The sequence below is a fragment of the Cotesia glomerata genome, linkage group LG2 (assembly GCF_020080835.1).
Source record: "Cotesia glomerata isolate CgM1 linkage group LG2, MPM_Cglom_v2.3, whole genome shotgun sequence".
Lineage (NCBI taxonomy): Eukaryota > Metazoa > Arthropoda > Insecta > Hymenoptera > Braconidae > Cotesia > Cotesia glomerata.
In genome coordinates, this window is record NC_058159.1 from 10,520,397 (window position 1) to 10,539,562 (window position 19,166).

Below are 19,166 nucleotides of genomic sequence, written 5' to 3' on the forward strand. Positions count from 1 at the left end.
CACACACACACACACACACACACACACACACACACACACACACACACACACACACACACACACACACACACACACACACACACACACACACACACACACACACACACACACACACACACACACACACACACACACACACACACACACACACACACACACACACACACACACACACACACACACACACACACACACACACACACACACACACACACACACACACACACACACACACACACACACACACACACACACACACACACACACACACACACACACACACACACACACACACACACACACACACACACACACACACACACACACACACACACACACACACACATTGGCCACACACATTACACACACACACACACACACACACACACACACACACACACACACACACACACACACACACACACACACACACACACACACACACACACATATTAATATTATTATTATTACACACACACACACATTATTATTACACACACACACACACACACACACACACACGCACGACCTACACACACACACACACACACACACACACACACACACACACACACACACACACACACACACACACACACACACACACACACACACACACACACACACACACACACACACACACACACACACACACACACACACACACACACACATACACACACACACACACACACACACACACACACACACACACACACACACACACACAACATAAAAATCTATTTAACATAAAAATTCTTAAACCAAGAAAATAATTCTGAACAGCTCCATCGTCCTATTTCAGTAAAAAAATTTTTGAGCTGAGAAATTTTCTAAGAATTTTTAACTTCCCGCTAAAAAAATTGAAAATTTTCAAAAATCGGGAAGTTATTGTTTTTACCCCGTTTTTCGAAAATCGAGTTTTCATCAGATCTCAACGTTTTGAGGTCCTAGGAAGCTTTCCTGACTATTCCCGCGATTGTGTGTGTGTGTGTGTGTGTGTGTGTGTGTGTGTGTGTGTGTGTGTGTGTGTGTGTGTGTAAACCTTTCATAACATTTGAACGTCTTGACCGATTTGATCGCGGTTGGTGCCATTCGGAAGGGTTTGACTAAACTTAGATTTTGAATACAAGTTGGACCGATTCGGACCAATAGATTTTGAGAAATCTTAAAAAAACTACGAAAAAAAATTTTTTCAAATGCGGTTTTTTTTTAATAACATTCAAACGGCTTGACCAATCAATTCCAAAAACTAATCAGCTCTCAAGATCGAAAAACCACGTCGATTTCCACCAAGCCGGTTGATTCGTTCGTGAGTAATCGTTGACGAAAGAAATCGAAAAAAAGTGTTTTTATCGAATTAAACCGAAATTTCCGGTCTGATCAATTTGTGTTTGAAAACATATCATAGAATTTGAAAAACTGCGTCGAATTCTGCCAACCGCGTGAAAATCGGTTCATTCATTCAAGAGTTATTGCGATTTGAAAATTCAAAAAATAGTGTTTTATCAAACTCCTACCAGATTTTTGAGCTCGGAGAGATCAAAACTACACGAAAATTATATTTTTGAGCTTGAAGAGCTCAAAAACGTAATAAGTGCAATTTTGAGCGCTTAACTACGAAAGTAGCGGGAAGTTGCAGGAATGGCCTTCAGAGTCAACCGTTTTCCTAATTTTTTTTTTCTTAAGTTAAGTTAATTTTACTTCAATGCACTTACGCTATTATTAGTTAAAAATTTTTTGCTCAAAAAAACAAAAAAACTCAATAATGGTTTCGAATAAGAAGCCAAAAATCGGTAATCAAAAAGGGTCGCGTAAAAAATGGTTATTCGGCATAGAATACCCCATATAATAGCGTAATACATACTTAGTTTAAAAAAGTTTGAATCTGATGAAACAATGATAAATTTCCAGACTTCCAGACAATTTTGCATTCCCTGTCCATCATGAATGCACTTACGGCTGTCAAGGCGACTTTGTTCCGTCCCGCTATAACAGTTCACGTGCAAAATGTATAAAGTGCAGGTTTTGTAATCTATTTTTTTCTCCGAACAAATTTATCTTCCATTCTCATGAGAACCATGCCAATGGCAAATATGTGCAACCTAACGCCGCAAACTTCAACTCTTGGAGACGTCATATGAAACTCTCGGGAAATCCGCCAGACAATATTATTCACGCCTGGGAAGATGTAAAAGCTATGTTTAATGGTGGAACTAGAAAACGTCTATTGTCTAGTCATGGATCCCGTGAACCAATTCTTCCAACTAAACGAGCAAGGGCATCACCTACTGTTTCAACTCCACCAGCAATTACTCCGTCATTGCCAACACCACCTGCACACCTTGTATTACCACGAGTACCACCGTTTCCGGAATTGCCACTTGCTTTACCTAGAAGTCTTGCTGATATGTGGCATCATCAACAAGCGCCAGGTTTCGCTTTTCCGTCTTCTGCAATTTCTTGGTTATATAAAAGGACATCCACGTTATTTCCAGGTAAGCAATCATTATATTTTGCATCCATATCATTATTATTATTTGTTTATTTATTCATACAAAATATAGGACACTTACCATCCCCATTGAGTGGTACAGGAACAACTGAAGCTATAATGCCAGCTGTAGCAACTTCATCACTTCACCAATCGGCTTTCCGTCCAGTAATCCGACCATCACCGATAGTTGAGCCGATACAACGAGAAGATTCTACTTCAGAGGTTACTGTCGACAAAACCGATGATTCCGATGATGAAGTCGATATAGAAACCACCGAGGATGATGATGTTTCGGCTACATCAATGCAAAATATTCATACTATCACCTCTACCACTCCAGCATCTAATAATAATAATTCACAGAAAAGTTTGTCGCCACAATGTTGGAGTCCTCCACGAGAAACGGTGAGCTTTAATAAAATATATACTTTTACATCTTATATCCGCATTTTCCTTTGATATAAATAAAAAATTTACTTACGTTAAAGAGTAACTATTTTAAGAAAAATTCGCATGATTATTCTTTTTTGAATTTTGAAAAATTAAAAAATACACATTTTGTACGCTCATTCTATTATGAACAGAAAAAAGAATGAAATTCAGCGACTACTGATAATTTTTAAAGATCAATAGATAATAAAAAACAAAAAAAAAAAAAATGCTGTTTGAATCAGGAAAAAAGATATTATTCCACAATATTGACTGTATAGTTTTTTTACGTAACATTAGTTGAGCGTGTAAATGAGAAATACTTTAAACAAGAAATAGAATGTACCTATATAAATGTGAATTTGATATTAGAATTACGAAAATAACTAATTTTACCGAAAAAGTAAAAAAATCAATTGACTTTAGTTAATATTTTTAAATGGTTATGAGCTTGATAAAAAAAATTGATAGCATTCATTCTGAGCATAATTAGAAGCTTATTCAGTGAAATTTACATCAATCCATCGCGTGTATTTTTCTAAATCCTGATGCCTAACTAATGGACAAACCAACATCAATAAAAGATTAACTTGAATCAAGAGAAACATTCTTGAACCAAGAAAATTATTTTGAAGAATTTCTTTGTCTTGAATCAAGCAAAAAATTTCTAGATCCAAGTGAAATTTACTCAAACGAAGAACAATTTCTTGGTTTAAGAATTTTCCTTCGGGGGCTCGAGTTTTAAAGTGGTAGATTGTCGTGAAATGTCCCATATAAACGCACATAAATTCATACATACGTATGTATAACAACTGGCAACATAAAATTACAAAATTTTCAGAAACTTTTGTCATCAGACCAAATACAATAGTTAGAATTATAACGAAATTGACTAAAAACTATACTTTCAGAAACATTAATCAAATAAACCGAAATATAAAATATAGCATGATACTATTGTTAATAAGATAAATATTAATAATTCTAAAAATCTTTGTAGTAAACATAGGCCTTTTTATAAATGAACCCAAGTAAATATTTGTAGATTTGATTAAAGATAAATTTATACTAAGGAATGCTTAACAAATTACATAATAATTATAAACTCTTTACAATGTAACCGGCATGAAGTACTTGGTACTCGAATAATCACGTCAATGTGACGGTTGACAGTACTCTAGAGAAGTGTCGCATGCGACCCTTTAGCACGCGACCTCATTCACGACAAAACTATTATCCTGTGAAATAAATATAATAAAATAAAAGTGGAGAATATATAGAATCTATTTGAGGAATATACGAGCGCATGCGGCAATTGTTTCTAGTAAATTTGATATTATCGTCCTTTAGATACTTTTGGATACACTCGATTACTTCGAAGCGTCAGACAATGATCGAGTGTTTGTGTGACATGTAACTAGAAACTTACCACTCCCAATGACTGGGAAACTCTTTGACCCCATCCACTATTCTACTGTAAACAGTTTTTACTACTTAACTGAATGAATTTCATCCCCTTCCTTACATATTATGTTGCACAAAATGTAACAAGGAAAAAAATCTTAATAACCTAATGAATTTTTTATCACTTTTTTCTTCATTTTATTCATTTCATTTACAATGGATTATTATCATTTATTTAATTTTATTTTATTAGAATAAATTACATTGTGAATAATTAATTAAAAGTATACGAGCAAATGAAAGGATCAAAGAGCAATGAGCATATTCACTCTGCAGAATTTGCCTGCGGTCTAACTGCTCGCTTAATCTGACCAACGAGCAATCAAGATAATTATTGTCTAGGTAAATGTACCAATCTATTCAAATTTTGTATGGACTGTTCCATAGATCACATTAACAAATATTTATTCTCAAATATTACATTTGCTATTATAATTGATGTGTGATATTTGAATTCATTTCTAAATTACTATTATCTGGCATGGGGAAAACTCACAAAGGAATTGCCTTATCAAAATATCGTTTCATTCTCAAACAAGATCAGATAAAAGTACCCAACTTTACTGCTTCTTAACTTGATGTCTCCTGCATCATATTTCACCAGTAACCTCTGCCCGTGCAAAAAAAAAAATTCTGATTAAAAATTAATTTAAATCTGAATTTTAGATTGACATTTATATTTTAACATAAATATCAATTAGTCTTGAGGTAAATCCAAATTTGAAATTGATTTGTAGATAGAAATTAGCACATCTGTAGAACTTTCGATTCTGCTTCAGAATTTTAACAAGGACTTAAAAATATTTAGGATAAATTTTTTATAATTTTGTTTCAAATTACGGATAAAATTGTTTTAATACACAGAAAAAATATTAAATTGAATCAAGTAAATAATTTTGAAGAATTTCATCTTCTTGATTTGAGCAGAAAAGCTCTTTGACTGAGAAATTTTTTTTGGTTTAAATAAATTTTATTTGATCCAAGAGTTTTTTGTCTTGATCTAAAACAATGAAACTCTTCAATATTATTTTCTTGGTTCGAGAATTTTTCTGTTATTGAGAATTATCGTATACTCACAAATCTTATTTTAAATGTAGATTAAATTCAAGCCGAATCACATTTGATTTGCTGTTAAAGAATTCATTATATATAAGTAAATTATATTAAATTTATTTCAAATCAATTCACATTCATGATAAATTAACGGTGGCCAATTTTAATAATCAAACAATAATTATTTACTTAAAATTTGAGGTCTAGAGTAATTCATATTTGCGTCAAAACATGAATTTCAATCTAAAATTCAGATTTAAATTCATTTTGAATCAGAATTTTGTTTTGCACGGGTGCATGACTCACAAAATAATAATTACCCAATAAAGATTGTTGAACCGGTCCTGGTGTACACTGTATAATAAAAACGGTTCAACTACAAAAATCTTGCTTAGAAGCATTTGTACATCCTGAACATATCAAAATTTATAAAAGATTTGTCGTAATATATAAAAAAAATTAAAAAAAACAAAATAAACATAGGATGTTGTTTAAATAGCAAACTGAAAAGAACCTGCTACGTAAAGGTTTGTGGGACCCGTACAGTAGAATGATATAGGCGAAGAGGCGAAGAACCCCCGGATAAGCTGTCCCGGATGGCCAGACGGCTTTTCAATTCCCCTTGTCGGTGAACGTGTCGAATGTGAGGGATAAAGAGCCTGATGTCCATGTGTGTATATATATTCCATAAAGTCCCAAGTGTACATGGAACACGTGTAGTGGTGGTATCCTGGTCCTTGTTGATCGTCGCACAGATACTAAATTTATGTGTATGTACATACGTACTTGGCCTTAAACCTAGTTACCACCCTGTGTTACGAATGGGGCACAACTGTATTGCGGTAACTAAGTAATCCCCAAACGTTATTTGGAGTTATTTGTCGCTTCGATGAATCCGTAAGAGAGAGTATCTACTTTTATTATAACAGTACTGGCGTTTTTGGACATTATCAAGGAGACCTCTTTCTCTAATCTTACAATGCAATAAATATTTTTTATCCGTCTTTTTTTAATTTATTTATTTACAGTTTAACGTTATCTCTAAGCACTTCTGTTGACTTTAATTCAAGTGTTCTTTCTACAGGCAGAACTCAATAATAAATAAATTCTAAACATTGAAAACAAAACAATTAAATATATACTAGTCGAGGGGTATAGAATTAAATCCAAATTAACTGGTGATTCTCAACAGGCTATAACGTGGAAGAAAATGGTCATACAACAAATCTGAAAAAAGGAAATTGTAGCTTTGAGTATCCAGATTTCAGATTTGGCCTTGAAAAATTTTAACATGGGTATTTTCAGAACAATCTAAAAAAAAAAATTAGGAAAACGGTTGACCCTAAAGGCCATCCCTGCAACTTCCCGCTACCTCCATACCTAAGTGCTCAACAATTCACTTATTTTTTAAGCTCTTCGAGCTCAAAAATATAATTTTTGTGTAATTTTGAGCTCTCCGAGCTCAAATACATCGCTGTTCTGTGCTTTTGAGCTCTTCGAGCTCAGAAGGCTAATGGAAGTTTTATAGAACATTATTTTTTGAATTTTCAAACCGCAATAACTTTTAAATGAATTAACCGATTTTCTCGCGGTTTACGGCATTCAACGCAGTTTTTTGAGTTCTTTGAAAAATCTTTAAGCGTAAATTGGTCAGACTAAAAATTTCATAGAAATTCTGAAAAAAACATTTTTTCCAATTTTTTTCGACAACGATCTCACGAACAAATCAACCGATTTTGACCGGGCTGGTGGCAATCGACGTGGTTTTTTAAGGTTAAGAGCTGATTAGTTTTTGGAATTGATCGGTTCAGCCGCTTAAAAGATATTTCAAAAAAACGAATTTTTGGAAATTTTATTTTTGAGATTTCTCAAAGTTGATCGACTCAAATTCTGTAAATTATTATCAAAATTCTAGGGGCAAAGAAACTCTTCAGAACGCCACTTATTTCGATCAAATCGGATGATCCGTTCAAAAGTTATGAGAGATTTACATACATACACACACACACACACACACACACACACACACACACACACACACACACACACACACACACACACACACACACACACACACACAAAGACACGGTGACATCGCCGCGGAAATAGTCAAAAAAGCTTCCTAGGACCTCAAAACGTCGAGATCTGATGAAAACTCGATTTTCGAAAAACGGGGTAAAACCAATAACTTCCCGATTTTTCGAAAATCGAGTTTTCATCAGATCTTGACGTTTTGAGGTCCTAGGAAGCTATAGGGTTCTTTTAGTGAGTTTATAATACAATCTCCGTTAATTTGACATAATCAGAATTTTAGAGAAATTCCAATTTTGAAAAAATATATCAATCGTAAATTAAAAAATGAACACTAAAGTCTACAATTTGCTTTTTTAGATTTGTTGTACGACTATTTTTCTTCTAGTTATATCTTAGAAGAGAAAAAATAGCACGTATAAACGCTGGCGTTTTTTTTCACTCATATGTTTGTATAAATGAGTGTGAACGGTAATTCGAATGCAATTAATTGATGTCACGTAGTCGAGATCGAGAGCTTCATTCCCAGAACTTGCAGTTTAAGAGGGAGACTGTGGTATGAACGTTTAAATCAAAGGACCATCTCACTTTAGGTAGTTTCTCTACCACAGCTTTTAACTTTTAATTGCACCCTGTTCGTCTACAGAGGTATTTAAATTCTCTTTTCATATAAGAAGTACACTTTTTTCGTTTTTGTCTTTACTCATTTATCCCATCAACTACTTTTAAAACCGTGTTTAAAGTACAGATTAACAATTTTTAACTAACCAGCACGAACATTTATATAACATTAGTATGAAGCTTGATGAATGAATTACCAGTAGAAACCTCATACAGAAAATTCAAGAATCTTTGATCAATTCAACATTTTGAACGGATGACACCCGTTAATATCTTAACATTAAAACTTATAAATTAATTACTTATAAATATCACACAGTAGCAACTTTAATAGGAACGAACAATAATAATATTTTTTACTTCAGAGAAATTATTCTTAAAATTATATTTTATTTTGAAAAAAAAAAATTTTTAATGAGTTATTTTCACCTAGAAACGTTTTCGGACTCTGTTTCTTTATAAATATTTCTATTTATAAGAAAAGTTTCGGGTCGACACAAATTTTTTTTCTATTTTACATCATTTTTTATTGCTTTGGCATTTCATAAAATACATCAATAAAATTAAAGATTGCTTTTCAAAAACTAAATGTCACGGAATGACCTTTACAACAATAAAACTTGCTCTTTAGGAGTTTTAACTATTAAATTATTACTTTTTTTGAAGTGAAACTTCTTTATCGACGTATGAGAGAAATTTTATGTAAAAAAAATCGTCACAATTTTTGATTTGCAATGTAAAAAAAATCGTCACGACTTTTGGTAACGCGCCATGTTGTTTTTTTTATCAAAGTTCAGTATAGCAACGTAAATAATAAATCTAGTAAACATTATTAATTCTAAAAACAATTTAAAAAAATAAATTAAATAATTTAAAAATCAAACAAAACACAATTACAAAATAAAATTATGCATACGTACAGTCGTCGTCATTGAATTGTAACGGTTGGCAATGATTAGAGTAAAATAAAAAATTCTCAATTTGGACATCTCTCACTAAAAATTTCAATTAATAATATGTTTGAAAAATAAAAAAAATAAACGAAACTATGAAGAAAATTTACATAAAATAAATAATTGTAAGCTCAGACAAACATAATTATAGAACAATATGAAAAAATCGCAGGTAGTTGGAAAAAATGAATGACGAATTAAACAGTCATGTTATTGTTATTATTGCGACGTTTCGACTCTTTATTGAGTCTTCATCAGGCTCTGAAAAATACATACATAAATTTATAATTATAGAACTTTAACCAAAGAAAAAGTACTATACATAGAAATAATTAAAAATAAAAAATTCCTTTATTGTAAATCACCAGAGAAATAATTTGGATATTTAAAAATGTACAAATAAAATATTTCAAATAAATTTGATATTTCAATTAAAAGAAAATCAATGAAATATCAGTCTCCTGATAATTAGTCTTAAAAATAAACAATATCAAATAATTATAGCTAAATATAAAGACATTATCTAAAATATTAGATCATATCATTATACAAAATTAAAATTGAAAAGGCCTAAAATTAGAAAATAGTCCATCAAAGCAATTTAAATTTTTTAAAAATGGAAATATAAATAGGAGAAACAAAGGAAATTAAAAAATAATGACAAACCTAATTTCAGACAATTCGAATAAAAGACATCATCAAGGTTATTTGACATATACACAAATGAACAACTCTGAATATAGAGAAGCTTTACAAATGAACATCTCTACACTGAAAAAAAAGTTTAAGTCCTATGGGTATACTCTTTTTTAATGAATTGGTATTGCGAATATGATATAAAAAAGTTTAAGTATTATCGAAATACTCTGTTTAAGTGAGTGACTTATATTTTTCGTACGATACTATTGCAAGTTCAGAGAGTATAGTAAAAAAAGTTCCCGCGTAATCCGGGAAAAAATGATCAGACATGAACAGGCATGAGTCTTCAATGAAGACTCTTCATGCCTGATCAGACATGAAAAATGACCATGCCTAATCAGGCATGAATTGACCTGATCAGACATGGTCAGGTCTGAAAGCCCATTGTTACTTTTAATTAATTATTTTGCTTAATTTTATGGATATAGTATTTCATAGAGTCATACGCAATTCTCTATAATGAATTAAAATTAAAAAAAAAAAGGATTACTTATAATTGTACGGCTGTAACACCAGCAGTCACCCATCCAACTACTAACCACGCTCAATGCTGTTTAACTTTGGTGATATCCGTGCGCCTTGAAGTTCCCGCCTGCTGTGCTGCTATCTTATGTGACAACAATTCTATTAAGTACATAACGTATCGAATAAGTTTATCATAAATATAATATAAAAATTGATTTTATAATATATTTTGATAGTCCTAATTTATTTAGTTAACCGAATCTCATTATAACATCACATTTATTTAAATAATAAAATAAGTAATGATTTTAATATTAGGCAGAAGCAGAGCAGACCAAAACATCCCATAGGAAATGTAACAAATTTTTTATTTCAAAATTATTTAAACGTAATCATAATAATAATTTTGCACTTTTTGTGATGACCAAAAAAATTTTTTTGGTCAAAGAAAAAATTTTTATCACATCTCTGACTATGCAAGTCTGATCAGATCTACTCGGAAAAAAATGATCAGACATGACCATGCCTGTTCATGTATGATCAGGTCTGAAATTAGACCTGCTCATGTCTGCTCATGTATGATCAGGCCTGATATTAAACATGGTCATGCCTGTCCATGCCTGTTCATGTCTGAAGTGTTAAATACATTCAGGCCTGATCATACCTGCCCATGTCTGTTCATCCATGTTCATGTCTGAAGCGTTAAAGAAGCTCAGGCCTGATCATACCTGTTCATGCCTGTCCATGTCTGTTCATATCTCAAGCGTTAAATACGCTCAGGCCCGATCATACCTGTCCATGCCTATTCATGGTAAGGACCAAATATGCTAAGAAAAATTTTTTGAATATGTTCAGTGTATGTACATTAATTTCGATTAATAAATTTGTAAATTATCAATAAACGGTACATTTTATTATTCAATAAATAAAAGTATTTTGTAATTTAATTAACTTTTCTAGGCATGGACAGGCATGAACAGGCCTGAGCATATTTAATGCTTCAAACATGAATAGGCCTGAGCGTATTTAACCCTTCAGACATGAACAGGCATGATCATACTTGAGCGTATTTAACGCTTCAGACATGAACAGGTCTGATCAGACATGAACAGGCCTGATCAGACCTGAGCGTATTTAACCCGTCAGACATGAACCGGCATGATCAGGTCTAATTTCAGGCCTGATCATACATGAACAGGCATGGTCAGGTCTGATCATTTTTTCCCGGGAAGACTCAACGCGTACTTCGCTTCTTTCTTCCCCGTGTTTATACTTTTAACCTAAACATCGTTTTTAAGTGCATAAATAAAAATATTTATATAATTAACATTAAAAATAATCATTTATGGATCTGTGGGTGAAAAATAAATTAACTGAGTGGAATTAATCCTTCTATCATCAAGTGTTTGAAGGCATTACCTTACATATATGTAAGGTATAATATAAAATTACATATATGTCATTTTATAATATTGTAAAATTTAAACACATTGTCAACCGAGGTTAACCTTTATTACAATAATTGTAACATCCTAACATTAGTGTTTAATCATTATTTTTTAATAAATAAAATTTAAAAAATTGAATATATAAATTAACAAAAAATTTAAAAAAATTGACATATTTGAGTGTATTGTGGTTACGAGTTTTGCGGTGGCGCTCAAAGTCGGTTTAAGTGTATGACTTAAACGAGTTTTAATGTAGCGCTTAAAAATATTGCGTTGAGAGTCAAATATTGTTTAAGTATATTCGCAATACCAAGTATTGTAATATCACTGAAATTTATAAGTTTGAGACTCATACTTTTTTTTCAGTGTAATTATGGACAAGAAAATTCGGAAATCTCTCAATATGGACTTCTCATTGAAGAAAACAAAAAAAAAATACAATATTGATAAATTAAAAAATAAGTAATCGTTCAAAAAAACACGCTATAACATAAAACCAAACTAAAAAGTAGGAACTTAATTTTTTTTGGATAATTCAAAATTAAGTTAGTGATTAATAAAAAAAAATCATTTTTATGTAAATAAGTGTGGGGATCAGATAAAAACAATTATTCAAGGGTAATAAACTCTGCACCAAGACATCTTCGGAGAACTTTACTGAAAAATTAATTTTTATTAATCATAGGTAATGTACGATTTTTTAATTTTTAGGTAGATTTTTGAGGGGTGTGGTGCCGATTGAGTATCAGCACCGGCACGTGCCAGAGTCGCGGCTAATTGCGCGGTTGTAATTGCCATTGCACCGGTACACGATGATCCGTTTTGATGATGCGCTGAATTTGATGATTGAGACGAGTCGCCCGCCATCTCGTCGTCGCTCAAATTGTCCAGGTCGTAGGAGTACGCGGTTGATGCAGCGTTCATCGCTGATGACTAGAGTCAATGACGAGGGTTATTCATGTAAAACTTTTCTTTCTTGACTACTAACGTGATACTATGATAAAATTCATAAAGATCAGTTTAATAGATAGATAGATGTCTAAAAAATCTACCTAAAAATTAAAAAATCGTACATTACCTATGATTAATAAAAATTAATTTTTCAGTAAAGTTCTCCGAAGAAGATGTCTTGGTGCAGAGTTTATTACCCTTGAATAATTGTTTTTATCTGATCCCCACACTTATTTACATAAAAATGATTTTTTTTTTTATTAATCACTATAACTTAATTTTGAGTTATCCAAAAAAAATTAAGTTCCTACTTTTTAGTTTGGTTTTATGTTAAAGTGTGTTTTTTTTGAACAATTACTTATTTTTTAATTTATAAATATTGTATTTTTTTTTTTGTTTTCTTTAATGAGAGATATCCATATGGAGAGATTTCCGAATTTTCTTGTCCATAATAAAAGATGTTCATTTGTAAAGCTTTTCTATATTCAGAGTTGTTCATTTGTGTATATGTCAAATAACCTTGATGATGTCTTTTATTCGAATTGTCTGAATTAGGTTTGTCATTATTTTTTAATTTCCTTTGTTTCTTCTATTTATATTTCCATTTTTAAAAAATTTAAATTGCTTTGATGGACTATTTTCTAATTTTAGGCCTTTTCAATTTTAATTTTGTATAATGATATGATCTAATATTTTAGTAAATGTCTTTATATTATTATATCGTTTTTACTTGTATACCTATTTTGGTTTTTACAAGACTGTAACCGTATTCTCCACATTTTTGCTATTACCACAGTAATTCCACTCAAGTGCCTCTATTGTTATCATATAACTCTCTTAATGTTATAATTTTTTGGCTTTCGCCCTTTCAACTAACACTTGGTTTCTTTGCGTTCAACATATTATTTTCCACTTATAATCACACTGTGCTGCGACTGTGGCCGACTTACGCGTTATAATCAGTACCTGCATTTGCATTACGACCTTAAGTAGTATGGAGTACTTATATAATGACATTTTTACTTCCATAAATACACGGGGAAACCACAGAAAACCCGGTCGGTACAGAGGCTGGCAACGTAACGCACATATTCTCTTTATTTTATAATCACTGAAAATAGTGGTGCGTGCTGGAATCGAACCCTGGTCCCACTTTTTCGAAATGCAGGTACCGGACCGATTAGGCTATGGCCACCCGAGTCAAAATTAAAAAAATGATTTGAGCCTCTTGTGCCTCCTTTCTTTTGTTGTTGGGTTTGCATGGAAATTTAAAACTGTATTTTCACCCTCATCGGCCTAAAAATAGGCTGTTGAGGTCGAAATCACAATTTAAAACTGTATTTTGAGCCTAAAGAGCCTACCTCGAGGGTCTGTAGGTTGTTTCCATCTTTTTATTTTTTAGAACATATAATATTTTTATTGTTATGTAAGAATTATTAATTTAGGAAAATTAATTGATTTTACATTTAAATTATTTATTGTGTTTAAGTATTCGGTCCTAGCGTGTTAGGCTAATAGACCGGGAACTTCCGAGTTTCTATTTATTGAGAATGATAGGTTTGTTGAATAAATTGGACGTTGAATATTTTTAATACATATATTGTTTAAATCAAAAATTAATATCATTAGTTAAATTACAATAATTACAATTATTACACAGTGATTCAAAGTTAACTTTTTTTTTCATATAACTATTTTACGATATTATTAAATTCACAAATATTAGTTATTTAAAATGTACCTGATAAAAATGATGAACTTTGTTGATTTGACTTACTTTTTAGATTTGATTCACTTCATAATTATACTTTTAATTTTACAATCTTTTATTCGTTATTCGGTAAATTTAACACGTGGTCTATTCAGACTTATTAAAACTTTAGGTGATGTTAACACTAGGACGTCAGGACAACGAGAGAGATTTTCTTGTGAAAATTGTAGGGTGTTGAATTTTAGGGCGTTACTAATTTCCACTCATTGGGGGAACCAAATGTCCAATTATTTGTCTATTTTCTTGGGCCCTTACCCTCTTTCTTAAGTTGTTCAAAAATATCGCATGAGTCCCCTCTACTTGGGTCAGAGTGCAATATAGTTTTCTTACTTACTCTTATGTTCTATTAAACATCTATATGTTTGTGTATACGTAAGCGCATTTACGTATAGACAAAGACAAAGGCAAAGATAAAGAATATTTGTACTGTTTAACAATAATTTATTTATTTAAATCGAATAAATAGATATGTACTTGATTCTAGCATCTCTTACGTTTTTTGAATTTAATTATTTATTTGTAGAAATACTTCTGTTTTATCATTTTATAAATTTGTTGCATTATTTTAGAATTTCATTATTTAATATTTGGTTATTTTAAATTGTTTAACTTTCAAGTTCTATTTTTTTTATCTGTTTCATATTCCGAGAAAAAAAAAATTTTAAATGACAATCATCGAGAAGATTGGATTATTTTTTTTTTTTTTTTCAAAACTATAGTCTGATAGTGAGAAAATACTCAAATTCTCCTGAATTTAGGATATTATTTAAACGTGTAAAAAAATGAAATCACATTCCATTCAAGTCTACTGTTTATAATTCATTCAACAAAAATATTTTTTGCTGTGTAAATGAAAATAATTTCAAACAAATTTTGTTTGAAATTAATTGCCTCAAAACTTTTGAAAGTTCATGCGTTGCTCCAAAATGGATCAAACAACAATTTCATTTTTTTGTTGTTGCATGTAGTTTTGGAAAAAAAATACCAAAAAAAAATTGAATGCTTGTTTTAATTTTTGATCTGACTTCATTGAAAAATAATAATCAAATCTTTTCGATGATTGTTATTTTTAATTTTAGTTTTTATTTTTTTTTCTCGGATTTTGAAGTTTTCTAAATCTGCTGAAAAATTTTTAGTGCTATAACAAAAAAAAAACATTAAAAAAAAATTTTTTTTTCATTTCTAAAAAAAAAATAGTAAGAAAAAAAATGCCACTCTTAAAATTTCAGGAAATTCGCAGAAAATGCTGAAATATTTTATAAAAAAAAAAATCGAAAATCAAAAATGGCATTTATCCCGAAATTTTCGTTTTTTTTCCGAAAGTTTAAAAAAAAACGTTGAATATGAATCCAAATTATTATTTTTATTTTTTTTCTAAAAAGTAAATTTAAAAACAAAAATTTTCAAAAAAAAAACATCCCAATAAGTCAATTTTCAAAAAAGTTAAGGTTATTTAACAAAAAAAAAAAAAATTAGGAAAACGGTTGACCCTGAAGGCCATCCCTGCAACTTCCCGCTAATTCCATACTTAGGCGCTTAAAATTGCACCAATGGCGTTTTTGAGCTCTTCGAGCTCAAAAATACAATTTATGGGTTATTTTGAGCTCTCCAAGCTCAAAGAGATTGTTTTCCTATGCTTTTGAGCTCTTCGAGCTCAAAAGACTGATAGAGATTTGATAAAACAATATTTTTTGAATTTTTAAACCGCAATAACTTTTGAATGAATAAACCGATTTTCACGCGGTTGGCAGCATTCGACGCAGTTTTTTAAGCCTCACAAAGAATTTTAAATTTTGAATTGATTGCGCTAGAAATTTCGGAGTTATTCCGAAAAAACACTTTTTTCGGTTTTCTTTCGTTCACGATATCTCTCGAAAGAATCAACCGATTTTGACCGGACTGGTGGCGATCGACGTGGTTTTTTGAGGTTAAGAGCTGATTAGTTTTTGGAATTGAGCCATCAAGCCGTTTAAAAGTTATTCCAAAAAAACCACATTTGAAAGAAATTTTTTTTTCAGTTTTTTAAAGATTTCTCAAAATCTATTGATCTGAATCGGTCCAAATAGTTTTCAAAATCTAAGTTTGGTCAAGCCCTTTCGAATGGCACCAACCGCGATGAAATCGGTCAAGCCGTTCAAAAGTTATAAGCGGTTCACATACTTTCACACACACACACACACACACACACACACACACACACACACACACACACACACACACACACACACACACACACACACACACACACACACACACACACACACACACACACACACATACAGACGCCGTGACAACCTCGCGGGGATAGTCAGGGAAGCTTCCTGTGACCGTCAAACGTCGAGATCTGATGAAAACTCGGTTTTTGCAAAACGGGGTGAAAACAATAACTTCCCGATTTTTGAAAATCTTCGATTTTCGTAGCGGGAAGTTAAAAAACATATTTTTCTTTAAATAACTCGTAACTTTTTTTTGGTTGGGAAAGAAAATTTGAAAAAATTTTGAAAATTATTTTCAATAGGGTAGAGAAAGATACAAAAATTTCAGAAAAATCGTCACCATATAAATTTAGCTTATGAGAATGATATGTAAATCAACTCATCGGTCTTACGGTGTAGGGGTTAGTTATCGGTCTGGCAAGCGCGCGGCTCGGGTTCGAATCTCGGTTAGAACGGATTTTCATGTTATTTCTATAATTATCGAATGTTAGGTTTAAATTAAGAGTCACACAGTCTAAATTTGCGATAGCTCTTCAATATAAATAAAATATAGATATGACATTGGCAAAATCCTTTTTTTTATCGTTTTTTATCAAATGGCATGCGCCGGACATAGCATGCCGCTAACAGCAGCCATTTTTATCTGAATCAATTCCCCTTTCCTTTCTTTCCCTTCGCCTACATCGTATTAATCAATAAAGATCTTTTTTACGGTAGAGATGTAGGCTCAGTAGGCTCAATTGATGGTTCTAAAACGGTGATTTCAGCCTAATTTTGGTAAAAGCGGACAAAAATACCATTTGTAGGCTGAAATTACGGTTCTGATATACGCGTCATCATAGTCGAAAAAATCTAAAACCATAATTTCAGCCTATAACTTCTCGAGTAGGTTGTGGAGGCTCAAAATATGTTTTTAATTTTGACTCGGGCAGCCTAGTAAATGTCTTTATATTTAGCTATAGTTATTTGATATTGTTTATTTTTAAGACTGTAATTATCAGGAGACTGATATTTCATTGATTTTCTTTTAATTGAAATATCAAATTTATTTGAAATATTTTATTTGTACATTTTTAAATATCCAAATTATTTCTCTAGTGATTTTTGTTCAGGACATTTTTGTTCATGAAATCAGTAAGTAAATCAATAGCAGAAATAGGAGTTGCATTAATAGAAGAGTATATCAAATGTCTGACCAAAAATGAAGAACAGTTGCAAAATTTATTGCAAGTAGTTAAGAATCACAGGCGAAAATTTCCCAACTGTAACAAAAAAAATTAAAAAAACGGTTCACCCTAAAGGCCGTCCCTGCAACTTCCCGCTAATTCCATACCTGGGCGCTTAAAATTGTACTTATGATATTTTTGAGATTTTTGAGCTCAAAATATAATTTATGTGATATTTTGAGCTCACTGAGTTCAAAGAGATAATATTTCTATGCATTTGAGCTCTCCCAGCTCAAAAGTCTGATAGAAGTTTCATAGAACACTATTTTTTGAATTTTCAAACCGCAATAACTTTTGAATGGATCAACCGATTTTCACGCGGTTGGCGGCATTCGTCGCAGTTTTATCGTCCTTATAAGTTATTTTCAGGTTTTAATTGATCGAGCCAAAAATTTCGGAGTAATCTCGAAAAAACACTTTTTTCGGTTTTCTTTCGTTCACGATATCTCTTGAACGAATCAACCGATTTTGACCAGCTTGGTGGCGATCAACGTGGTTTTTTATTGTCTAAAGCTGATTAGTTTTTGGAATCGATTGGTGGAGCCGTTTAAAAGTTATCCAAAAAAAACCACATTTGAAAAAATTTTTTTTCTTAGTTTTTTCAAGATTTCTCAAAATCTACTGATCCGAATCGGTTCAAATTATACTCAAAATCTAAGTTTGGCCAAGCCCTTTCAAATGGCACCAACCACGATAAAATCGAATCAGCCGTTCAAAAGTTATAAGCGGTTCACATACTTTCACACACACACACACACACACACACACACACACACACACACACACACACACACACACATACATACAGGCATAACTTCCCGATTTTTGAAAATCTTCGATTTTCTTAGCGGGAAGTTAAAAATTTAGTTTCATTTTGAGAATAAAAAAATGGCAAATTATAAAGTAAACTGTTTTATTACAATTGAAAAACTATTGAAACTTGATTCTTAACATTTTACATTACTTAATAGTCAAGTGCAAATAAAGCACATTAATTTTTCAGGGAATGATTAGTTTTTTCAAGTCATTACTCAGCTAAAGTACAGTTCCGAGTTATTTTTTTTTAATTAGGTATAAAAATATCGATTTTTCTTACGATTATCGATATTTTGTAAAAATTTGATTGTTTCATCAAAAAACACTTGATAAGAGTTACGAAAACTGAGATATTTTATGTTTTTGAGTCATTATTTTGTGATAGAGTATAAGAAATTGTAAAGGTTATCCTCAACTATTTGAGGTTGGACTTTAACCTCGAATAACTTTTAAAAGAGTCAACTTAGCAAAAAATCATATCAGACCTTTTTTGTAGATCGTTAAATTTCCTACAAGAATATGTATT

At 31.6% G+C, this 19,166-nt stretch overlaps 1 protein-coding gene across 2 annotated transcripts in view; it reads left to right on the forward strand.

Moving 5' to 3' along the window:
• LOC123258561 (SKI family transcriptional corepressor 2) overlaps nucleotides 1–19,166 on the forward strand; it is a 127,995-nt gene that overhangs the window by 27,725 nt on the left and 81,104 nt on the right. For both annotated transcript variants that reach the window (XM_044718646.1, XM_044718647.1), the window contains exons 4-5: nucleotides 1,915–2,498; nucleotides 2,568–2,902. In XM_044718646.1, the coding sequence (XP_044574581.1) occupies nucleotides 1,915–2,498; nucleotides 2,568–2,902 (919 nt within the window). The remainder of the gene's footprint in view (nucleotides 1–1,914; nucleotides 2,499–2,567; nucleotides 2,903–19,166) is intronic.